The sequence below is a fragment of the Dromiciops gliroides genome, chromosome 3 (assembly GCF_019393635.1).
Source record: "Dromiciops gliroides isolate mDroGli1 chromosome 3, mDroGli1.pri, whole genome shotgun sequence".
Taxonomy (NCBI): Eukaryota; Metazoa; Chordata; class Mammalia; order Microbiotheria; family Microbiotheriidae; genus Dromiciops; species Dromiciops gliroides.
Window position 1 is genome coordinate 171538120 of NC_057863.1, and position 26735 is coordinate 171564854.

Below are 26735 nucleotides of genomic sequence, written 5' to 3' on the forward strand. Positions count from 1 at the left end.
CCAGGTCTATCTTAGAAGCTTCTGTGTGTATGTGTGTGTGTGTGTGTGTGTGTGTGTGTGTGTGTGTGTGTGTGTGATTGAAGGGACTGGATTAGATGACCTCTGAGGTATTTTCCAGCTCTGAATCTTATTATTCTATGATATTATTAATTATCCACCCCTGGAATTTTGCTTATGGTCACAATGGCACTTAAAACCACGAAAAATATGCTTCATCTGCCATTTATATATGAGTGAAATATAACACCCCAGCTCTATTCCAAGAGTGGGAGAAATAAACTGATCCCTTAATCATAATCATAATAATGACTAATATCTAAGGTTTGCAAAGCTTGTCACATATTATATAATATATTACCACAACAAGCTTCTGAAGTAGATACTATCATTATCTCCACTTTAAAGATGTGGAATTGAACCTATGAGAGTTTGGAACTCATCATGGGAAGCATAGGTACACTTATTTTTATTTTGGAAATTTTTTAGCATTTAAAATGTTTTCTTTGTAAAGGTATCTTTGGGGAAAATCCATTTATGACATTAATTTTTCTGTTTCATTTGGTTTTGTTATGACATGGCTTAGACAACCCTTTAGATGATTTTTTTTTTGGTTTTTTGGTAGGGCAATGAGGGTTAAGTGACTTGCCCAGGGTCACACAGCTAGTAAGTGTCAAGTGTCTGAGGCCGGATTTGAACTCAGGTACTCCTGAATCCAGGGCCGGCACTTTACCACTGCGCCATCTAGCTGCCCCTTTAGATGATTTTTTAAAACTTAGTTTAACAGGAAAAATAACATGTTTAGATCAATTTAATTAAAATAATTTTAAACCATGATTATTGCCATAAGTTTGAACTGTATGGAAAGGCAGAAAGTAAAGAGTTGTCATCATTTTTAAACTATTTTTTGGTAAATATTTTTAAAATATGTATTCTGAATCTTATAATTTAAAGCAAGTTAACAAGGAGTATCACAAACCTCTGATCCAACACATTAAGCATGCAACATGTTGCAGCCTCTGTGGAAAGCCCTTCATAGGTTTACACTCAATAGGGAGAATTTATACTCCATCTTCCAGGAAGAGAAACCAATGAAAATCTTTGCATTATGTAGTTTCAGAGGTTGTGTTGATGTGTTCCATGCAGCTGAAATGGAAGAAATATAAACTGACCAATAATTATAGAAAGGTTTATCATGGAATAGTGGCTTTATAATCAAAACACCTATGTTGAAGTTGTCTCTTTTACTCACTAGTTGTACTTCCCTAGACAAATCATTGTCCTTCTGTGGCCTTAATTTTATCACCTGAAAAATAGGGGAAATTTTATATATCATACATTATGTATTTCATAAAATTGTTGGGGGATCAAATGAGTATACACACATATATTTGTGTGTACATATATATATATATGTATATATACAAATACAAATTCTTTCTAAATTTAAAGCCTACAAAATTTTTTTCTATTCACTTCTGTATGTGCAGGGTAATGGTAGTACCACAAGAAGTGTTTAAGCAGAGGCTGAGCCAACACTTATAGGGGGTAGTGTTGGTAAAGGTTGAACAATCACTTCTCTAGGGGTAGGGGGAGGGCATAAAAACATTTTTAAAGAATGTTTTAACTTTATTTTTCTCAATTACATGTAAAAACAGTTTTTTAATATTTGTTTTTTGATAACTTTTGAGTTTTAAATTCCTTTCCTCCTCTCTTCCCTCCACAAGAAGGCAAACACTCTGATATAGATTATACATGTTCAGTCATGCAAAACACATTTCAATATTAGCCAATTTGCTAAAGAGAACACAAATGCCTGCTCCACCCCCAAAAAGAAAAAAGACACACAAGAAAAATAAAGGTTAAAAAAAGTGTGCATTGGTCTGCATTGAGACTCCATCTGTTCTTTCTCTGTAGATGGATAGCATTTTTTATTGTAAGTCCTTTGAAATTGTCTTTTATCATTGTACTGATGAGAGTAACCAAGCCATTCACAGTTGATCATCATATAATATTGCTGTTACTTTGTACAATGATCTCCTGGCTTTTCTCACTTCACTTTGCATCAGTTCATATAGTCTTTCCAGGTTTTCTGAAACATCCTGTTTATTTCATGTATCACAATATTCCATCACAATTATATACCGCAGTTTGTTGGCATTCCTTTAATTTTGAATTCTTTGCCACCAAAGTACTGCTATAAATATTTTTGTACGTATAGGAACTTTTCCTGTTACTTTGATCTTTTTTTTTTGGGGGGGGGGGAGATAGACCTAGTAGTAGTATCACTGGGTCAAAGAGTATGCACAGTTTATAGACATTTAGACTAAGTTCCCAATTCTTCTGGAGAATGTTTAGACTAGCCCACAAGTACACCAACAGTGTGTCCTAATTTCTCCACATCCCCTTCAGCATATGCCATTTTCCTTTTCTGTCATGTTAGCCAATCTGACAGGTGGGAAATGGTACCTCAGGGTTATTTTAATTTTCATTTCTCTAATTGATAGTGATTCAGAGTATTTTTTTTGTTATGACTTTGGATAGCTGTGATTTCCTTTTCTGAAAACATGTTTGTATCCTTTGACCATTTATCAATTAGGGAATGACTTGTATCCTTATAAATGTGCCTCAGTTTTCTATATATTTGAGAAATGAGGCCTTTTTCATAGAAACTTGCTATAAATTTTTTTCTCAATTTCCTGCTTCCCTTCTAAACTTGGTTGAATTGGTTTTGCTTGTGGAAAACTTTTTGGAATGTGATTTAATCAATGTGATCTCTTTTATATTCTATAATGCTCTATATTGCTTGGTTGGTCATAATTTTTCCCTTATCCATAAATCTGACAAAGTATCCCATGCTTCCCTAATTTGTATTTGATATCACCCTTTATATCATTATATTGGCATCTGGTGTGAGATGTTGGTCTATTCCCACTTTCTGCCAGACTGCTTTCCAGTTTTTCCAGAAGTTTTTTTTTTCAAATCTTTCATTTTTGTCCCCAAAAGCTTGGATCTTTGAGTTTATCAAACACTAGATTACTATGATCATTTAGTACTATGTATTTTGTACTGAATCTGTTTTACTGATCCACCATTTTATTTCTTAGCCAATTGTTTTGATGATTACCACTTTGTTTGAGATCTGGTACTGCTAGGTCATCTTCATTCACATTTTTTTTTCTTTAATTCCCTTGACATTCCTGACCAGTTGTTCTTCCAGATGAATTTTTTCTCGCTCTAAAAATATTTTTGAAAGTTTGCTTGGTATGGCACTGAATAAGTAAATTGATTTAGGTAGGATTGTTATTTTTATTATATTGGCTTGGCCTACCATGAACTAATATTTCTCTAATTGTTTAGATCTGACTTTATTTGTGTGAAAAGTGTTTTGTAATTTTGTTCATATAGTTCCTGGGTTTGTCTTGGCAGGTAGACTCCCAAGTATTTTATATTCTCTGCAGTTATTTTAAATGGAATTTCTCTTTTTAGCTCTTCCTGCTGAACTATGTTGATATTATGTAGAAATGCTGGTGCTTTTAAGTGTTTATTTTATATCCTGTAACTTTACTGAAGTTATTAATTATTCCAACTATTTTAGTTGATTCTATGGGATTTACTACCATATCATCTGCACAGAAAACACTTTTATGTTTAATAGTCATTATTATCATTTTCTCCATTTCTTTTTAAGTCCACAAAACCACAAAATAATAAATCAAGTCCTCATTTGTATTGTTTGCTCATTTTTCATTACATTTTGAGATGTAAATAATCTCACTGAAAACTTAACAATGGTTCTCACAGGTTGGTTGGAGCTGACTCCCATTGTTGCTATTTTAGAAACCATTATTTTATAGATGTTACCTCCCTCCCCCACTGACATTCTACTGTTCTCTCTTGTTCCAGACCTGAAAAATTACTTTATTCCTGGGTATCCTAACCCCCCATACTATTTTTCTTCTACCCTTCCAGATTGACTCTAACTGAAGAAAGTCACAACTACATTAATCTCCCATACTTTGAATTTATAAATGTATAATCTCAACTTTCCTCTCTCAATGGCTCACAGCTACTGCTTGTCCAAATCATATTAGACTACACTTACTGACTCTTGGCATTATCCCCAAAGCATCTGTTTCAAACACCTTTTCTATTCTACCAGCAATTATTCAACTAGGCTCCTACTCATCAGACTTTTGGCTGGCAACTTCTTCAGTAAGGTTCAGGTCATACTTCACTCAGGTTTTCCATTGCCCAAAACTTCTTGGCATCATCATCATCTCTCTTCTTCCATCCTTCTTCTACTCATACATGTTTGGTTCTATTTCCTACTCACTTCCTTCAGAATCTTGCTCTAGAAATTATTCCCCCTCTCTCACATATCTTCAAATGCTTTCTCTCTATTGGTTCCTTTCCACTAGCCTCCAAATATAATCTCCCTAAATCTTTTTTTTTTAAAGGAACAGCCTTCCTTTGACCCTCCTTGCTCATCCAGAAACCATTTCTCCTCTTGTACTGCCATATTTCTTAAACTAATTTTCACTCTGCACTCTAATCAACCTGGCTTCTTCTAATAGTTTATTAAAAATCCTCTTTTAAATGTTAATTGCTGCCACTTCTCCCCCTTAGGTAATCCTTGACCCCTCACCAGTTTTTGACACTGTAGACCCTCTTAATAAAGCCCATCTGCTCCCTTAGATTCAGAGCTACCATAATCAGGGCCCTTCTCTTAGACTTTCATTGTCCCTTTTCCACTCCCAGCTGTTTAATGTGATGTTCCCCAAGGTTCTCTTCTTAGCTCTTTTATCTTCATTTTTGACACTGTCATTTGTAAATAGTCTTCATTCTCATGACTTTGAGCATATATTCTATCTGTATAGGATGGGGATGGATCTTTACAATAAGCAGTTCTATAGACCTCAGACAGAACTATACATGGTCTAGATACTGACACAACACTCCAGCTTTATTGGAAGTCCAATTTTCCCTTAACTAAAAAAGTCTTTAGAAATATCTCTGGCATTCTCCATAATTAGTTTTTCTCTCCTTTATGAACCATTGTGTTGATGCATTATATGACATGCCAAGCACTTATATCCCTGACATAGGTTCTGCAACCCCAATACTCTTGATCTGTACAAAAATATAAATTTATTTTATAAAATATTATTTCAGGGCTTATGCCTATGAAAAGAATACATTTTTTATCATTTGGATTTAAGTTGTTTCCAATTCTTTGGGTGAGCTTTATTTTCTCCACTCTACCTCTACCCTCACCCCCCCCACACACACACACATACCTTTAGGAATGGTTGAAAAGGAGGATGGACGTTTTTGCTATAAATGTAATAATTTGAATTTCAAATTATATTACCAGGAGATTATCTTTCTGAGTATATGTATTTATTACCTTCTAGACAAAAGGAAAAAAAAGTTTTATGAGTCTAAAATCTACTACTCTTTCTGTCACCTTAAAAAATCTCATAAAAATGTCAGAAGAAAAATGGGAAATTAATTTCCTTTTGTGCCAAATCATTTTCTTGAAGTAATTAATCTTATGCTAAAGAAGCCAATTTGTTCCATATAGTATAGCTGAAATGATCAAAAAAGACAGTTGGGAATAATGATGGGAAAATGGAGTCCCTCAAATTCTTAGAAATAGATGTCACTGGGTGAATGTTGTTGTCATATGGGGAGGGGTAGGGAACAATGAAGGGTGGGTGTGGGGAAAATCTGGTTTATTCACGTTAATACTTATTCACGTTAATACAAGTAAGCAGACATCATAGAGTTACCCTGAACTTCACCCTTCCAAAAGACACACTCTTCCTTTTTGAAAAATAACAAGGATGAGTAAAGATCAACTTGTCTTGTTCTTCTGCTTTTCTCTTCATCTGGTGCTCTTAAGTCTAACTGCATTTTATTCTACAATATTTTATATTCATGGAAGCTTGATTGTCCTTTTGATGTTTACTTTTTTTTTTCAAATTAGTTCAGCATGACTGTTTTACAGTTTAACTTACTACAGTACCACTACATTCCAGAGTAACTATAAACGTTCAGTGTTGTCATCTGAAAAAAAAAAAATGAGCACTTTAAATGTCTGCATATTTTTCTTCTGAAGCCTTACTTGTAGACAATTTTGTTCACTTCCCCCTTGTAATCATCTGGTCATCATACAGATAACTCACTAGTTCATTCCAATTTCAAAGAAATAGACAATGTGAAGGCATTTAATACTTTAGATTTCTCTTATCCCAACTCTGCTCCCCACCCTACCACCAACAAAAAAAGTTTTCTTTTGCAAAATGGATCTCTTGTTTTTCTTTTACTCATTTATTCATTCATTCTTTTATTTAGTTTCTTCCTTTTTTGATCTTTCTCCCTTCCTCTATTCCTTCCTTCCCTCTTCCTTCCTTTTCCACTAAAATTCAGAGACATCTAAACTCATCATCATCACTTCTAGGATTTGGACATTTGAAGTTAGGCTTTTAGGAATTAATAATACAGGTATAACTATAATATCCATGTAACATGAAACAGTTTTGAGGATTGTCCTTTCTTTTGTCCAAGACCTATTAGTAATGGAGAAAATCAGTAGGTTTCAAATATTTAAGTAAGAGTATATTACCAGAAATGAGGACTCATATAATACAGATTGGTCCATTAGGATGGGGTAGAGGGAAGGATATTTTCATCTGAAGTTGATAAAGTATTATACATATTAAAAGATTTTTCACCTTTGTCTTTTAGATTGTATTTTTTTGTATATCTAGTCTGGCTCTTCTATTTTTTCCAGAACTATGAAACTGTATCTATAGATACAAATCCATCTATCTATCTATCTGTTTACCCATCTATTTATCTATCCCTCTATCTATCTATCTATCTATCTATCTATCTATCTATCTATCTATCTATCTATCTATCTATCTATCTGTCGATCGATCTATCTATCGATCTATCTATCTATGCCTTAAATGAAGCATAGGATAGGGCTTAAGTGGAGGTTAACAGAGGTTTAAAAATACACACACATATACATATATACATACATACATATGCAGGTATATGTGCAGGTATATACACACTTGTGTTATCCTCCAATTAAGCCCTAGAACAAAATCTCATTGTGGTACAGAGTAGACACTGACTTACTAAAAACTAGTCTAAACTTAACAGGTGCTCGGAAACTAGAAATATTTAAATTACAATCCTGAATTGGTGCTGTTATCAAAGGAGTAGCCCTAAGTAAACTCAGAGAGACCCACCACCAGAAAGTTGGCCCCGAGATGATAATATTTTTTTCAGCCCCAGCCATCAATAACATTCGTTTTAGCATAAAGGAGCTTCACCCTGCCTCAGTAGAATATGTACCTACACATAAAAGGCCTCATTATAAAGATTATTCCTGGTAACCTATCCAAGTAAATGATATTCTTAACATAATCTTTGAATTTATGATAGCTATTAATGAATTTTTAAATCTCATTTTAAGGTGGTGAGGATCCATTTCATTATTTCTTTTACAGTGAGCTTATATTTATCAGTCTGTAACCCCATTATCAGTCATGCAGCTTAATGTCATTGTGACTTTGCTTCTGTATTTTGGATTCATGTTTCTCTCATCAGACCATCATTTTGTCCTCTTCTGACAGTTATAAGAGGCTTTCTTGCACGCCAGCACTTGCTGCAGAAGATGAACATAAGACAGCAAGAGGTCACTTCAGTAAAGAGTTTTCTTCAGAACACGGAAGACATGGGCCTGAAAACATATGATGCCCTTGTCATTCAGAATGCTTCTGATATAGCTCGAGAAAATGACCGGCTCCGCAATGAAATGAACACAGCTTACCACAGAGAAAAGTTAGAGGTCAGGAACAAGCAAGAAGAAGGCACCAAAAGGTAAGTGTGCAAAACATTTTTGACAGCCTTTGTAAGTGAGCCATTATCAGCATAAGAGTTCAGAACAACTCTCAGCTCCATGCCATTAACAAACTGTGATCATAGGAGAAGGGGCAAGGAACAAGCTCCAACTATGTGCCAAGGCCTGTGCTGAGCACTTTACAGATATTGTGGCAGTATGTAGAGCAGTATGTTTATCAAGCAGTATGTCACCTGCATATATTTTGCTAGTGGCAGCATGGTGTAGTAGATAGAATGTTCAGCCTGAGTTTAGGAATATCTAAGTTCAAATATGGCCTCAGACACTTATCAGCTCTGTGACCCTGGCCAAGTCACTTAAACTCAGCCTCAGGTTCCTAATCTATAGAATGAGGATCATGTATGTGAAGTGCTTTGTAAGTCTTGAAGGTTATTATAAATGTGAGGTATTCTATTTGTTTTTGTCATTGTTGCTATCATGATTATTATTAGGGAGGCAACATGATATAGTAGTAGAGAGCTGTCCTTTGAACCAATAAGACCTGGGTTCAAATTGTACCTCCACCACAGGCTGCGTGAACCTGAGCAAGTGACTTACCATTGTGTTGCCTCCAGAAATACTCTCAAACTATAATTTTCAAAGCAGATGAGGTTCTGAACTGGTAAGGATTCTTATTATAAAGAAATCCTGGGGGGGTGGGGTTGCTACGTGGCACAGTCGACAAAGCACAGGCTCTGGATTCAGGAGGACCTGAGTTCAAATCTGACCTCAGACCTGACACTTACTAGCTGTGTGGCCCTAGGCAAGTCACTTGACCCTCATTGCCCTACAAAAACAAACAAAAAAAGGAATCATGGGATTGGTTTAAAAAAAAACACACTATGATGATGATGATTGATGATGATCCAATTACAGCTTCAGATTAATATTTTATATATTTAGTTAATATATTAAATATCCTTGTAAGCAAGGCCATAATTACAGATGCACATATCACAAAGCCATCTATAATCTCTATTTTGAAGGTCATTAATTTTGCATGCTATACTTGTTTCATTTTGTGAATACCTCAGGCCATCTCAGATTTTCTTTTTAAAGTATACGATAGCTCTATTTTTAGCAAACAGATTTAATTGGGCTTTTAAGGTTTTTTTTTCATTCAAGCACACTGAACATAACTGCTGACTTAGAGAAGCTTCTGGAAATTTGCCAAGATAATTAATAAGGAGCCATTTTAGGAGAGACGAGATGCCATGAAATCAATATAAAGAAACGTGTCTGTTCTAGTCACTATCAAAATTGACACATTCTCTTTGCCAGTGAAGAAAGCTTTTTATTTCTTTTCATTTGAAAGTCTACTTTGAAGGCTCAGCTAGAAATAAAAATTTTGCAACCACCTGTTTCAACTTACAATGGAGTATCCTTCCTCTTATGTGAACGATAAGGACACCTCTGCATAGTAGCAAGTATCAGTCTCTTTGATGGCAGTAATCTGTTCTCTGTGACCATAATTCATGTCTTTAGGGAGATATTTGTTTTTTTTTTCCATAGGAACTCAATAATGCCACATTGTATCTCACTGGAAACGGCATTTCTTTGCTTGTCCTGTGTCAGATTATTTTTATTAAAGTAAAAATGGCAGTGTCATCTCTGGTTAATTAGCTTCAAGTATCACAGTGATTAAATACTAAAAAATCCCTTTGTAGGGAAAAATCAGTAATTAAGCATTACAGTGAAAACAAATTACATACTGAAAACCAAGTTTTTCTCTTCAGCTATTTCATTTACTACATGGGCATCTGGCTATATCTTTTAGAAGAATTCCAACTCTGTTGGTGTTCTGCCATAAAGAGATATAATTATAAAAACAAATGATTAGAAAACTCATAAAACAAATGTATTGACATCTTTTTATCACATTACTCCAGCCTATGAAGCCAAAAGGAAAGACTTTGTTGTTGTTGCTCTTGTCATTATTGTTATTGCTAATGTATCTTTTTTAAACTAAAGAACTATGAATGGTATATGACTTCCACAAGGATATTTATTATTTTCACTGCTGGAACTGAACAATCACTTCAATTTCTCACTCTGCCCAGATGTAAAATTAAGTACCAAGTGATTTGTCAATTTGTTTATTGGATAAGAGCAATGCACTTGGCAACAGACAAGACATATAGACTAAAAGGGAAAGAAAATCATTATGATGGAGAAAATAACTCCACATAATTAAATGATGGCTGATGATGCATGGAGTGAGAGACAGAAATAGGAAAGTAGTAAGGTTTACCCCCATAATTCCATGCTTTGCTTTTTATAAGAGTGTACTCCTTTGGGAGGGAGCCATGATGAACTCCCAACATTTGCTGCATCAGTAACTTTCTATTAAGATGGATTTCCCAGAAATTATCATTCAGATTAAATTCCTAGGTTTTGATTGTGTTTAATAATCAGAGTGTGAACAATCCATTCAGTGAATGCCTGATCAACAATATGAAACTACTTAAGGAAAGCTGCATTTATGTCTGTGTGTGGTGGTGGTGGTGGTGGGGAGCCCAATGCTCTGATTTATCATAAAGCAGGAAATGGAAAAATGCTAGCAGCTTCATCTGGATTTGTTTGTCAGAAGATTACTGCATACACATCCTCTAGTCACAGTAGGGGTGTTGAGAGATTGTTTTCCAAAAGGCTGTTATTATGTTTGCATGAACAGGTTCATTGTTATCATTTGAATAATGCATCTGGGCATCTCTTCTGTTATGTGTGTGTGTTTTTTCTTCTTTCCTTTAAGAGCTGCAGACAAGAGTGGAAAGGTCTCTGAAGACAACTTTGCAGGCAGTCGGGCACCCAAGCATTTTCATTCCAGCTCTGTTCCGGTCCCCATGGCAGTAGATGGCTTAGTACAGTCTCTGGCTGGATCATCCATCAGATCTCCCTCCCTGCACTCTGTGTTCAGCATGGATGACAGCAGTGGCCTGCCATCACCACGGAAACAGCCCCCTCCCAAACCAAAGAGAGACCCCAACACACGTCTGAGTGCTTCCTATGAAGCTGTTAGTGCCTGCTTATCAGCAGCTGCTAAGGAAACAGCTAATGAAGGTTAGGCTGAAAGGAAAAGCATGGTGTGTATGGGGGGGGGGGAGAAAACAACACTTCTGTTTATTGATGTTCTGACATTGGGTCTTCAAATACCTCAAAGAAGCCTTGATGCTCTAGTATATTATTAATAGAAATAAATCTAATTGATGGTTTACTGGTGGCTCTTTAATCATTAAAAAAAATAACATTTTGTTAAAATTTCTAAGTCTCTTGGAAAAAGCTATTCATGCAATTCTCCCTCCCCCTGCCCTCTCCATGACCTCCAACACACACAGCTGTACATAAAATAAACTCCACATTTTGACAATACAAATTTTGGACCCTATTAATAACTAGATTTTTTCCAAGCTTTTTGTTTAAAGAGATATGGCCAGAATCAAGACTTGGGTTCCTGTCTTGTCTATGACACATACTGTGTGACCCTGGCAAGTCACATAATCTATCAGTTCCTGAAGCAACTTTGAAAGTCTCTAAGTTGCTGAGCAGGTGCTGATATGCATTGGCAGAGGAAGTTTCCTCACTAGCAGTTCCTTATACCAGGTCTAGTCCCAAAATAAATAAATCATTTCATCAATTTTTTCTTTTTTCTTTGCATCAAAATTTAGGAAACAAATAATATATATTTCAGCATGCTGATGAGTTAAATGATTCACTGTTAAATTAATGGCAAGTTTTAGTTGATAATATTTGTAAAAGTAAGGGAACTTAAGTTTCTATATTGAGATTCCAGCAACATCTTTATCTAATTGATTAAAGTTAAATTGCACACCCAATCCAAGTCATCTGCTGCTCATTTATATCAGAATTTGGCCCATGGGCCATGGTTTTCCAACCCTTCATTTATATTATGATGACTTACTAGTAATAATTCATCTTTAGCATTATTAAAAATAAATAGGGGGCATTAGAGAATATAGAATTAAATTTAATTTCTTTTAAAAAATAATAACCAGGCATTTAGTAAAAAAAGATAAAAACAGAGAGAGAGAGCATATGAATATTCTCCTGGGAAAAGATATGTGACAAGTTTAGAGTAAAATGCAATACTAAGCTTAGTGAAATCATCCTTGTTAATATATCTGTACAGGCTTTCAGGTGAAATCGTTCTTTTGAAAATTTATTTTAAACTGAAAATTTATTTTTGCCTTACGTAGCTAGAGAAATGCACAAGAAGACTTCAAGATGGTGGTAGAAGAGCAAATGTTGGTTAAATAATCAGGGTATTGGACTTAAAATTATGATGACCTGGGTTCAAATACCTACTCATGCACTTATTAGTTCTATGATCCAGGGCAAGTCAGTTAACATCTCTGAGCTTCAGTTTACTCTTCGGTAAAATGAGAGGATTGGAGAAGATAATGTCTAAAATTCCTTGCAACTCTAAATGCATGATCCTATGGTTAATAATTGATAAGATTGAAGAAAATTATGTTCTGCTAGGATATAGGAAATAAAGATGAGAGTAAATACAGAAAGAGATAAATATGAAAAACAGCATGGAGTGAATACAGAAAAGAGTTTGGAGGGGGAGAATTTTAATTTGATCAGAGCAAAGCAATTGGAAAGGGGGGATTCACTATTGAGCACCAACATTATCATCTTAAACACAGGAAACACAGTGCTTACTGAAGGATATTTACATCTAAATAATTCATCAACACGCAGGATGAGTAGGCCTGATAAATCTCACTTATTCCCCGGTTTCTTTCTAGGTATTTTAACGTGGTAGTCTGCAGGGCTAGGTTTGTGGGATAGAGCTCAACAAATTAAATGATTTTTTTTTTAAATGTGGTGTGTTAGACAGACCATGTGGGGAATAAACAGATCCAACAATAATACTTATGTTGATATAGAGAACATGGCATGATTACAAAAGATCAAGATTAGGAACAAAGTATACCATAAAAAGGAAAATAAGGCTGAAGTTCCACTAGTATTGGCTTTATTCAAGATGGAAGAATCAATATAAAAAGGCATAGAATAAATATTACAGAGTGCCTAGATATGAAGTATAAGAGGAAAGGACATGAGTATTCCAAATGATGTCAAGTTATCACATAAGTGAAAGGAAAGGCCTAATTTGAGAATCAGAACATGTTACTGGTTGATTAATTGGAAAAAGGAAATCAAATTGTTAAGGCAAATTACAAAGAGTAGAGGTATAGATGAGGTTCTAGAAAACAATTTTAAGAAATTTCCTTTTAAAAAAGGAGTCCATTGACATGGAAATAATGTGTCATCAGGAGATGAAAAATATATTTCAGAAGTCTGTTTTTTAATCTAAAGACAAATTTTAAAGGGAGAACTGATTGAGATAGAGTAAAGTAGCTTTTTTAGTCAAGCATTAGTGTGCTAAGGAGAACCACTTTATAATCAGAGAATTCAAATGATTTCTACACATCTTAGTGTATAAATATCTAACATTTCTTGGACTAATGTTGAGAAGGACAACTAACTGGGTTCAAAAAATGAATGAGAGCCAACTAGACTGCATTTGGGAAATGGCACATTGCTTTTAATCATCCCAAGGTTCCTTCTGAAATAAAGGCTCAGTATTTAACACCAATTTTTCAATAGTGATGCAAAATGGGAATGAATTACAGACTATTACAATCTCCAAAGAATTAAAATTATAGATCACCTAAATATTTATGTAGAGAGGCATGGTGAGTATAAAAAAAGGCAGGAGGGAAAATTTCAAAAGAAGACAGTCCAGGGCAGCTAGGTAGTACAGTGGATAAAGCACTGACCCTGGATTCAGGAGGACCTGAGTTCAAATCTGGCCTCAGACACTTGACACTTACTAGCTGTGTGACCCTGGGTAAGTCACTTAACCCTCATTGTCCTGCCAAAAAAAAAAAAAAAAGATGGACCATCCAGAACAATCTCCACATCATTATGAGACATCAGAGCAGAGTTTTTGTAGAGGTTGTAATTTATTATCATTTGAAAAACTTAGATTTTGGTATTACTGTGTTTTGACATATTAAGAGAACATCACTCACTGGAACATGCACATATATATATCTATATGTGTATATATGTACATATACAGTTCATGTATTATATATGCATTTATAATTCTATTTTATGCATTTATATAATATGTATATATTATTTAAATAAGTAAATCACATAAAATATATTGTCATATAAAATGAATTATATAATAAAATAATTGTGTTTTAGTGCATTGCATATTATGTAGCAACACATGTATGCCATATATATGTCTATAAATGTATACATGCATGTTTGCATGTATAAGTGTACATACATGTGTGCACAATACATTCCAGCCTCTTATACAGAGATAGAGGCTTTTTAAAAGGAATATATTAATTTGTTTTGCTTACCTAATTTTCTTTTGGTGTTTCATTACATTTTCCTTTGAAATTTGGTAAAAGGCATCATCTATCTGAACCTTGAGTCCTGAGTCTTGGGAAATGTATTATTGAATGTACCAGACAGGCAGTTAAATGTTCTTTCACCACCTGTAATACTGCACTGGAACACAATCTACCAAAATAGTGTTATAATGAGGTTCCAGCAAATTCCTGAATTTTTCAGAGACCCTCCATTTGTCATCCAATTGTGACTGAGTTTTTGCACCTGTAGTAAAATGTGGTCAAAACTCCTGTTTGCCATTTTGGAACATAGAGGATCACTCTTTATTCAACTGTTTGGTTGATGAAAAGGAAATTTTTGTTCCCATGGAATCAATTCGAGATATCTGGGCTTCAGTGAGGTTTAAACCATGTAACAAATCTATTTTGCAAATGACACAATTTAAAAAATAACCTCAAAGATTCGTCCTGAAAATGGAAAGGGGGAAATAAGACAAAAAGGAATCTTGTGTAAGAATCCCTCTTGTCTCATCTCATGGTAAATAGGCCAGGAGTCAAATATGTGGGAGGAATAATAGAACACATGATTTGAGAGTTCTAGCATTTTTTCCATTGTGATCATACCAGAATTCTGTTTTAAATTGGTCACAATTTGACCCAAATATGACCATGACAATCATATCTTTCTGAATTCTTTGGTGAAGTGTGAAGTTGATGAGTTTTTGTTTTTGTGGTTGCTGTTTGGAAGGCATCTGAGGGCAGATCAATCAATAAATGTCAATAGTTCTGAATAAATATACATCATTAAGCTGAATTTTATGTAGCCAGGATTTATGTTTATGTGTCATTATGATTACTTAATGTCAATATATAATAAGCTAAACTTTTCGTAGAATCTACAGTGTTTCTGTCTAAACATTGGTCATTTGGGTCACAAGGTAATAATAAAGCAGTAACTGTCCAAAGTGAAATTTCTTATGAACTAAATACAATGTATTCATTCTACTGGCCTGCCAGGGATTTGTCTACTTTGAAAAAACAAACAGGTGATGGTACAATATAGTAAATAATGGGCTTTTTTCTTACTATGGACATGGCCCCATTTTACTTGTTCTCTCTAAGAATTTCTATTGATTTAAAGTTAACTTCTTTTCCATTACTAACTTAAGATTTAGAGTTCTCTTTGTTAGGATCCTGTTGGAGAACCGTCACTATGAAAAGGCCTTATTTGAAATGAACAGTGAACTCCAATATCTTAGATAATTCAGTAATGTATTGAAAGTTGATATTCACAAAGCAGACTTTCTCCAAACACCAGTGGCTAAACAATGGAGAATGATTAAATAAGATTTTCAAAATTCAATATATTTTGTAAAATAACATGATGTTATTATATAAAATAATTCTCATTATTTACAGAGGATCTATTTATCTAATAAAATGATTTTTCCATAATATATTGCTCATTATTATATGAGTGAAATGAATCATCCTTCTAAAAAACCAATTGTTCTATACACATCAATAAGTATTTCTATTTGCTTCCTTAACTCTTTTTTTACTTAATTTTGCTCCTATTTGATTCCTACAGTCTTTGATGCTACTTTATGTACATTTTCTCTCTCTCTCTCTCTCTCTCTCTCTCTCTCTCTCTCTCTCTCTCTCTCTCTCGTTCTTGCCCTCACTCTCTCTATCACTTTCTCTCTCTCTCCTTTTTCTCTCTGCAGGAAATATTTATCATTATTTGTATTTCAGATTTCATTTTTTCCTAATACCTTACTACTTGTTGCTCATTTTTTAAATATTTAAATAACTACCAAAGTAAGTTGTAAACAATTTTTCCTTCTTTCTACTACAGTCATCAAAGCAATCTCGTTGACTTATTTAATGACAGTAACCCTGACTCTGTCAGTAATTTTCTGTGTGCCTCCAACTAAAATCAGTTCACTTCTAGCCATCTTAGTTTCCTTCCCTGTAAAAAAATGTGGGATATATGATACAACCACTTAATCAATATGTATTAAACACTTAAACAATTATTCTGTTCAATTTTGCGTGGACAAAATTGAAAATCGAGATGATCTTTGCCCTCAGTGATCTTACATTGTATGTGAGGCTAAAATATGTACATAATTATGTAAATACTGGATATATACAAAATAATTACACAGTTATCCCCCCATTAACAACAGTAGAATTTGGAAAAGCATCTGAAGAAGTTGACTCAAGCTGAGTCTTGAAGGGAGCCTGGGATTCCAAGAGGAAGAAGTGAAGTATTATATTCCAAGAAGGGCATGAAAATGAGAAATTAAATGTCATGTATCAAAAGCAGAGTAGATTTACTAGATTATTAGAGTACAAGAGTCAGGGAGACAGAATGATAGAGACAGAGAAGCAGAGGGAGAGAGAAAGAAATGTGGAATAAACCTACAAAGATAGATTGGGATGAAATTGGGAAGGTCCCTAAATACCAAACAAAGTAGTTTATATATACATTTTCCCCCTGAAAAAGCATTTAATTACATAGAACTATAAAGTTTCTTTGGAACTGGACTTCCAATTCTCAGTTTTAGCCATCTTAACAGGAGAATATGGCAACTTAGAGAATAAGCCTTTACCACAAGTAGAATTAGGGTTTTGTGATACTTTGGACAATTTTTTTGGACAATCACAGTTAAATATAGCCTGGATTATTTTTTGTGTTATCACGTTCATTTTACCTCAATGTAATGTGCTAAACTCTTCTTGGGCAGGATAAAGACATGGTTAGACCTACTCAAATGTAAAAATTGCATTATGCGACTTTCTTCCTTTTCTAATGGATAAGCTGTTAGTCTTATCAATACTAATAACTAATTGATATTTATCTTGATATTAAGAATATTGATATTCTCCTTTTTCACAGAATCAAGTGACTTTTGCTTAGGAACAAAAGGGACTGAACTGAAATGTCAAAGAGAAATATAGTTTAGAACATATTAGAATCCAAAACAGGAAGGTCCATAAAGAGTTAAGTCCAAGCTAGTGTACATTGGGCAAGTTGTCTTTTATTTGAAGAATCTTAACTATCCTGCTCTCTTTTTCTGTTCCAGTGTTGACTCGGCCTAGGCCACACAGTGATGATTACAGCACCATGAAAAAGATTCCTCCCCGAAAGCCCAAAAGAAGCCCCAACACAAAGCTTAGTGGCTCATATGAGGAGATATCAGCACAGAAGCCTGGAGAAGCAAAATACTTAAGTGCTGTAGCTAAAGTAGGTCAGCAGGACGTGATAACAATGCAGAGAGCTTCTTCTGCAGATGGGCCACATCAGGGAATCCTCAATTTGTATATGTCCCAAGAGGAAGAGGAGGAGACTGAGCCGGTATATATTGAAATGGTAGGGAACATAATAAAGAACAGTTCCACTGAGACAGACAGCCCAGACCAAGGAGAGTCTGTTTATGAAGAGATGAAATATTTTTTGCCAGAGGAAAGTAACAATAGTGGCTTGGGAATAGTTCCACTTGTAACTGGATCCCCGCCACTGTTTTTTGACTGCCGAAAACTTCTAGCTGTTGAAGATGGCGACATAAGCAATCAAACCATAGGGACCTTTAGAGATACTTGTGACATTCCACCACCTTTTCCAAATCTGCTTCCTCATAGACCTCCACTTCTGGTGTTTCCCCCAACCCCAGTGACATGCTCTCCAGCATCTGATGAATCACCTTTAACACCCTTGGAGGTCAAAAAGCTTCCCGTCCTAGAAACCAATCTGAAATACCCTGTGCAGTCCGATGGATCGAGTCCTTTGTCTCCACAGTACTCCAAAAATCAGAAAGGGGACAGTGACAGACCGTCATCCCCTGGTCTGACAGTATTTAATGTTTCAAGCAAAGTTTCTCCTCCTTCGACTCCACCCCCTCCTCCCCTCCCACCTCCTCCAGTGCCTCCACCTGCTGCTTTTCGACCTCCCACACATTTTACTTTCCCCCCAGAAACTCATGCTCCATTTTTGGCTAATGCTGGGAAAGCAATGACGAATTCAGAGTTGCCCAAAGTACCTCAAAAACCAAATTCGACCCATGGTGCAGTTTCATCCAGCTCATTTTCTCAGCTGCCCTATTCCCCTGGGAAGGTGGCCAAAGTGGAGCACAGGAAACCCAACTCCAGTTCATCCTCTCCACTACCATATAGTCCTCCAAACTCAAGACCATTAACCAGTCCTCTTGATGAGTTAACAAGCCTGTTTAACTCAGGACGGAGTGTGCTTCGGAAGTCTGCAGCAGGAAGGAAAATTAGGGAACCTGAAGGTAAGCAGGCAGGAACTATTTTCCTTTTGCTCCTATTCAAGAACATATAGTATAATAATTCTGCTAGATCCCTAAGTAAATAAAACATTAGACTAGGAGTCAGGAAAACTTGAGTTCAAAGCTAGCCTCCAATATTTTCCATCAGTGTGACCCTGGGCATGTCACTTACTCTCTTTCTGACTCCGTTTTTTCTTATGTAAAATGGGGATAATATTAGCATCTACTTCTCTGGATTATTGGACAGAAAAAAGTGTGATCTTTGTAAAGTGCTTTGTAACCCATAATGTTTATAATAGAATACATATTCATATATTGTTTAGCTTATAATACATAAGCTTATATAAATGCTAGCTAGCATTTTTTAATGATTTCTTTGCAACAGTTGTTAAGGTGTTTTATTAAAGCTGATGTCAGAATAGGAAATTAGCTAAGCACTATTGTTCCCACTTTACAGATGGAGAAATTAAAAGCTAAGAAAATGTTAAAGTATTAGAATAAAACTGTATACCCAAAATAAGAATCTGGGGAAAATATCAAATATAGAATTTCTGTCCAGTGTTTGGCTTATCCATATTAATAACTCCCTGTATAATAGCAATTCCTGCTCAAGGTGCTTATGTTTCACATTAGTGAGTCACATTAACTTATATACATATAACTATAACCCTCGTGAGCCATGCTTTGTCTATTAAACCATTCTTTTTTTGCCTTTCGTCAAGCTAATGTGGGGTAATTAGAGACAAGTTGCTTCACCCTTATGGCCCTCAATTTCCTCATCTGCAAAACGGGGCTAATATTACTTGCATTATCTACCTCATAGAGGAGATGCAAGGAAAGCACTTAAGGAAACCTTAAAGTGTTATATAAATGTGCATTGTTGTCATCATCATCAATCCTCTGGAGTTTTCCCCTACTGGATTTTAACCAGTTTTGGTTGAATGGATAGATGATGGATGAATATATATACACATATATATTAAGTTCTTACTGTGTGCAAAGCACTATGTTAAACACTAGCTAAAGAGAAAAGTAATACAGAGGCCCTGCTCTCACAGAGCTTATATTCTAACTGTAAGAGACAGCACATATTAAAAAAAATACAATTGAATAATAGATGGAAAAGCCCAGAGGCTGGAGGGTGCTCCAGGAAAGCAGATACCAAGGCTCAAGATCCTTAAGGTATATAGCAGGAAGTCAGAGCGCAATGCTTAGGGGTCTACAGACTGAAGCTATAGAGAAGCTGGTGAAGCCCAGAGCACTTTACCAGTGATAGGATAGATGGTAATACCAGGTCCTCCATCTTACCATGAGGATTGAAGTTGATAACTTTCTGTTCAGCTTAGTTGTGTGAACAGCTTTGCCTATAAATCAGGAGAATTGGCAGGAGGGGCTAGAATGAAATGACAATTCTGAGCTCTCTCCCATAAGATACAGATAGAAGAGGGAACAGATTCAGTGATCAGTGAGGAGATAGAACAGGGATATTCAGAAGAAGATTGGGTAGAATATTTACCACTGGCTCTTGAATGGGCAGTGGCTGTTCTGGTGAGAAGAGATGTCATAAAAAGAGCTTATGTATTACCTCTTCAGACAGAACTGTTACAATTTCTTCAGCTATTATGTCAATAATAATTCTACCAATACTTGAAAGAAATAAAAGCTGTCTTGCTCACATTTCACCAAATATTTGTTTTTGCACATATAAGTCATCTTCTTTATTTGATCAAGTTGGACTATAGACTTTGAGATCATAGATTGCACAGTGTAGTGACTTTTGGGGCATAGTTCCACATTGTTACCTAGAAGGGCTGTTCCAAGTCACAGCTGCACTATTCATGTGCCTATTTTCCCACTGCCCTTCCAACATTTGTCATTTTTTAAATCATCTTTGGGTGTTAGGAAAAACATCGGAGCTATTTTAATCTGCCTATCTCTAATTATTAATTAATTAAAGTATTTTTCATATGGTTATTGAAAGCTTGGATTTCTTCCTTGCAAAACTGCCTTTCTGTATTCTTTGACCATTTATAAATTGGATAATGCTTTTTCTTCATAGACATTGCGATCAGTTCCCCATATTTCATAGAAGTCATGCCTTTATCAGCAACATTTGCACGGATTTTCTTCCCACTTATCTATTTCCCTTCTAACTTTAGCTGTGTTGGTTTTGTTTGTACAGAATTTCTTAATTTTATGTAATCAAAAATTGTCCATTTCATCTTTGCTTGTTTTGTCCTTCGATTATGAACTATTCTTCTAACTACAGTGCTAAACGTTCTTCCTTTTCTCCCTAATTTATTATGCCACACTTTATGTAAAATGTATACACTCATCTTAGATACATTATGAGTTGTTGGTCTTGCTTAATTTCTTCCTCAATAACCATTAATAACAGAAATTGAATTTGGATCTGCAAAGATCTTCGATTTGCACAAATCTCACATCAAAACATGCTAAATGTATACCTTAAACTGATGTGAACTAACAATTAGCCTTTACAATTTTTTGTTGTTCAATTGTTTCAGTTATGTCCAATTCTCTGTGACCCCATTTGGGGTTTTCTTGACAAAGTGGTTTGTCATTTCTTTCTCCAGCTCTTTTTTTTTTTTTTTTTTTTTTGCGGGGCAATGGGAGTTAAGTGACTTGCCCAGGGTCACACAGCTAGTAAGTGTCAAGTGTCTGAGGCCGGATTTGAACTCAGGTCCTCCTGAATCCAGGGCCGGTGCTTTATCCACTGCGCCACCTAGCTGCCCCCATCCAGCTCATTTTACAGATGAGAAACTGGGGCAGATGGGGTTAAGTGTCTTGCCCAGTGTCACACAGTTAGCAAGTGTATGAAGCTGGATTAGAATTCAGGAAGATGAGTCTTCCTGACTCTGGGCCTAGCATTCTATATAAACTTTACCACTTATCTGCCCTCTTTACAATTTAAGTACACACAGAGATCAATTTGCCTAGAACCTGAAAGTTGACAAGATCTTATTGGTTTAGTTAGGGGGAAAAAAAGGAAGACCACATCATCAGGCAACTTCATGATATGAGCTGCAAGGACAGTACTCTCATAAAGCTCTAAGGTATAAATGTAAGGATGAACCATGAATTTTCTAATTGTTTGTCCCAATTGTAACATTAGCCAGCATTCAGTAACATATTAGAATCTCAAGTACAATATTGTTATCTAGACTGTGAAATTGTAAGACATATATTTCTCTTCTGTGGGCTTTTTATGAGACATTGTTTAATTGAAAAGATTGCTTTGAGCTTCCTTATGACTTTCTCATAGACATGAATTGGCAACTCCTCCAACTAACACAGTAGGTGGAAGAGAAAATTGAGGAACATGAAACAAGCTCATCCCCATCCAACAGACTTCTTGTTTTCCCAATGCCCACTGGAGACTTCTGTACCTAGTGATAGTCTGTGATATGAGAAGTATATATGTGTTCTCTAGAAGTACTCCAATAACATAACATAGGTTATTTGGAGCACTGGATTTTCCTTGTGTAAGCTGAAAAATGAGTTAAAGATTAGCTATAGAAGGGAAAACAAGTCTTTAAAAGAGGATTAATCAATAAACCTCTTAGAGAAATACAGACATGCACACATTTTTGGTGGGGGTGGGGGGAGAGGGGAAGCCTGAACTTTATCCCAAAGTGTGGAAATTTAGAGAATTATAGGCAGGGCAGAGTTGGCATCAGCCCTTCATTAAGGCCCCTCTTCCAAAGCCATGTTACAATTCTAACATCACACTGTAATCAGACTTCTTAACTGTCAAGCAATTTGTTTTATTTGACTATATGTGCATGATAAAAGACCTTTCCTTTCCCTTCGTCCCTTCCTTCCTTCTTTCCTTCCTTCCTTTCTTTCCAGTGGAAGAAAAGAAGAAGGAAGAGGAATCAAGAAAAATGTATGCTTGCTAAATGTATGCTTGAAAAAATAATTGATTTAAAAAAGAAAAAAAAAAACTTACCTTAAAGCCTCATTATCAAGAACAATTAGTTCAAATAGAAAGATGGCTTTTCTTCATGTGCATTAGAGAGAGGGGTGGGCCAAGCAACTTTGTGATATCCCAAGGTCTATGACCTCAAATTACTATGATTCCTTTTGATGTCAATTGCCTTTGGTTATGCTACTTGCCTTATTTCTGAAATTTCTAGTTATGGCTCTGAAATGTTCTTACTACCCCAAAAATATTGTGAGGTTAGCAATTACATTTCTTATGAAAGAACAGAATAATTGCTAGTAATAACATAATATTATTTTGATTTAAATCTTCCATTTTAGCTTTTTTAATATTTTTACCTGAAATTACTTTCCTATATAAAACTTCAATAAATGATTAATTTATCCTTTCCACCCACCACTCAAATCCATATATACACATACACACACATATATACACATAAAATGGAGAGAGAGTCATACTGAAAAATAACAGATATTCTAGGTTGAATTCAGGGTTTATACAAGTCAGATTTGGCTTGTATTTTCAACCTAGAATAGTCAATTTCTCTCTCTTCCCCTCTCTCCCCCTCTCTTCCCTTCTCTCTTCCCCTGTCTCCAAATCTCCCCCTCCCTCCCTCTCCCTCCTCCCTCTGTGTGTATTTTACATGCATACATACATATACATACACACACACATACCTACAAATGCATGTGTCATCCTGAGTTTGGAAAAATAATATAGATTATATTAAAGAAGCTCTCATTTTCTGTGTGATTTTATCGGGTAGAAACAATATTACATGGGTTTACATAAAAAAACACAAATGAGTGAAAAATAGAATTACTTAAAAAGCCATTCATTCATTTTTCAAATGACATTTTCATCAGATTTAATGTGTGCAATTGGAGGCTTAAAGGGTTTTCCAAATTCTCCATTTATAGTAGGCATATGCAAAACAGTATTTCTATATGCAGATTAGATAGTTGTGATGGGGGAAGGGCTCTTCCTCAGTGGTGGAGATGGGCTCTCATTGTACCAGAGATTTGGTTTCATTTGGGCTTGGTACAAAGAAAATTGATAGGAAAGAAACACTTGCTAACTTGAGAAGCAGGAGGGGAGGTGGGTTATACAATTTAGAAGAAGACTACTGGGCTCCCCAAACTCACATATGCCAGTATGCACTTAGAAATGGATTACATAGATATAAATATAGGTAATTTCCAAACATATCATGCCCCTAAAATCAGAAAGACAAAGAATGGAAGAATGAAGGTGGAGAGAGAGGTTGGGGGAGCATTGTAAATGTGTGTACAGAAAGAAAAATATACAAGATTACTATGTAAAATATGTTTATTGTTAAAGTGCTTTAATATTCCTTTCCATTCAAATAGAAATGTTTTATTAATTTTATCATTACTATTCTCTCTGTCCTCAATATAATTATCATCCTTTTACTAGGAGCATGATTATAGGCTGTGATCAGGTTTCAAACAATCTAAATTTGTGTGGAAAAGTACTGCCTTATATTCCTACCAATACAACAGTTACTTGATAAATTGCCTTTTAAAACCTGCGCATAACTGAATGCTTTTCATATACCATTATCCTATTAGTGTTCAAAATGTTTAGTTATATAGTGTGGAAAATTTTCTAACATCCTTTTGCAAATAATTTCTGATTTCTTCATTCCCAGCATGTTAGACATGATTCTTTTTGGCTAAGAGATGTATTAACTCTTTGAGGCCACTAGGGTGCCTCATTGTACTAATTGGCACTTTGGTAACTGGCTGAACTGATCCATCCTTGAAAGATGAAAAATTTGCCAGGAAAAAGCAGGATTCAGCAACATCCAAATTATAAGCAGATATAATAATTTGTTTAAGAAAAAAGCAATAGGGGAAATTGGGTGTGAATCTGTGAAAGGTATGAATGGTGGAATTCTTATAAATTAATTCAATTTTACTATTTTTAAATAGTATAACTTTTAGATTATGAGGTATAATTGAGTAACAATAATGAAAATAAGATAAATTTATGATAAATATAACCCATAATAGTGCTTTTCACATAGCAACTCTTTAATATGTTTATTGAACATGTTAAAATGTGCTAAAATCCTTTACCATAAATAAAATAATATTTTGGCATTCAAGAATTGCCTATTACATCCAGTGTTGAAAGCATTTTACCTAATAATAATCACACATATCAAATACAAATTATAAATGACAAGTTAGAAATGTTTTAAATATTTTTTCTAAGAAGCAAATTATATGATTTTTATTTTTTTAAAAATATATCTCACAAGCTCAGAATTATGCATCCTTCAAGTATCTTAGAGACCATCAAGTCTATTCTACTCATTTAACAAATGAGGAAATTGAAGCCCTGAGAAATGAAGTGGCAGGTCCTGTGTCACCCAGCTGAGTAATGATAACCATGACTCAAACACAAATCTTCTGACTCCAACTGGATCTCTGGTTTATTTTAAAACATTGTAGCTCCTCAGTATTTTATTCTTTTGGAGCTGCAGACTCAAAGCAGAATGTAAGCTTATTATCAGTTGGATGATATCACATATTTGTTTTCTGGGTAATGAGCATAGGAGGAACCTTGAAAAACAAACAGCAATCTCTCCTCTTCTCTATGTCCTCCCCACCAAAAAACTAATAAATATAAAACACTCTTTAGGAAATTTCATCCTCAGTGCTTCAAGAATCCATTGAAATTCTCATGGACAATTGATTGAAATGTACTACAGAAACAACTTGCCTCTGAAAGCCATAGAATATGTTTTTCATAATTTGAATAAAATCCTTCTCAGGAGTTAGGTTTCCACCAAAATAACAATGTACTATGCATGATTCTAGATATAGTATCCAGCAAATGTCTCCAGGGGGTGCAGCTAGTGCAATCAACCCATTCTGCCATCCCCTATAACCACTCTAAATTTACTTTTCACATAGAAAATGTGTGGACTTCTAAATATTTCATCAAAACAGAACTAAGTACGAAAGATCAAAGTTCAAAAAGATGCACAATAGCATTTTAAATCAATAATTTATGAGCTTAGAAGCTTCTGAACCAAATTAAATGTTGTTACCTAGAAATTGTTTAGTGATGAGAAGCAGATTTTCGTAGATCCATGAAACACAAATGTGAATGGGTGATTTGTTCAAGGACAATATCTGAAAGTTGCTATTTTCTGTTCCTTGTGTTGGTAACATATTTTTTTTACAAGTCCCTCTCCCACTTCCTCTGCTCCCCCCCCCAGTTTAATATCTGATAGGCTCTAATGAGAGTATAGCCTTCGAAATTGACCCACCCTATGAAAATCTTAATATCATATAATAGGACAAGCCATAGTATCTTGAGTACTCCAAAACTCCTAGTCCCCCCCTTCCCCATCCAGAACACTTAATCTTTTTCATTCCTCCAAATTCTTTATCTATATAATTATTTATTTGTGCTGGGTGGAAGCATGAAGTTGCATGAAAATTAGAAAGAATGAACAAAAATAGCAGTTTACAGATTTGTGATTCTTGTCATTGATCCAGTACACTAGCAGTTCTCACTAGCATAACAGTCATTCTGGTTTAAAAAAAAGAAAAAAGAAAAGAAAAGAAGAAGAAAAAAAAAGAAGCCTTTCTTCACATGCTGTTAACTCTGCTGAAGACACTGCTGATATTTTCTCATTTTCCAGACCAGGCCTGTGGGGAATGCTAGATTAATATCCCCAGAGAAGGAAGTTCCTCATTTATTCTGCAGTCATTGCAGATGTAAAGCTTTCTTTCCTCACCCTGTCCATGAACCTGAACCCTGACATAGGGTGAATAGTTCTAGAAATGAGAAAATAATTTTATGCTAAGTTCTTGGCTTCTCTGCAGTAATTCAACAACCATTTATTAAGCACCTTCTACAGCATGCACAAGGTGAGATGTATCATGGAGATAGTGGAGGGAGTTGGAGGAGAGTACTGACCTTGGAGGAAGGAAAAACTGAGTTCAAGCTCTACCTCTAATATATTGAGACTGTGTAATCAGTTCTCAAAGTCTAAAGATAAGGAAAGGGTTGTGGATCTGCTCTAGTTGAGGGTTTTCCATTATGCAAAATTCCTCAGACAAATGAAATCAGAGGTCCATCCTCCCTTTCCCCCCAAAATATAA

The 26735-nt window shown here is 35.1% G+C and overlaps 1 protein-coding gene across 1 annotated transcript in view; it reads left to right on the plus strand.

The window, feature by feature from the left end:
• The window catches only part of MYO16 (myosin XVI), a 746727-nt gene that overhangs the window by 644061 nt on the left and 75931 nt on the right, over window positions 1–26735 (plus strand). Inside the window, 3 exon segments of the mRNA XM_043997806.1 lie at window positions 7656–7902; window positions 10674–10981; window positions 17421–18623. Of these exon segments, the coding sequence (XP_043853741.1) occupies window positions 7656–7902; window positions 10674–10981; window positions 17421–18623 (1758 nt within the window).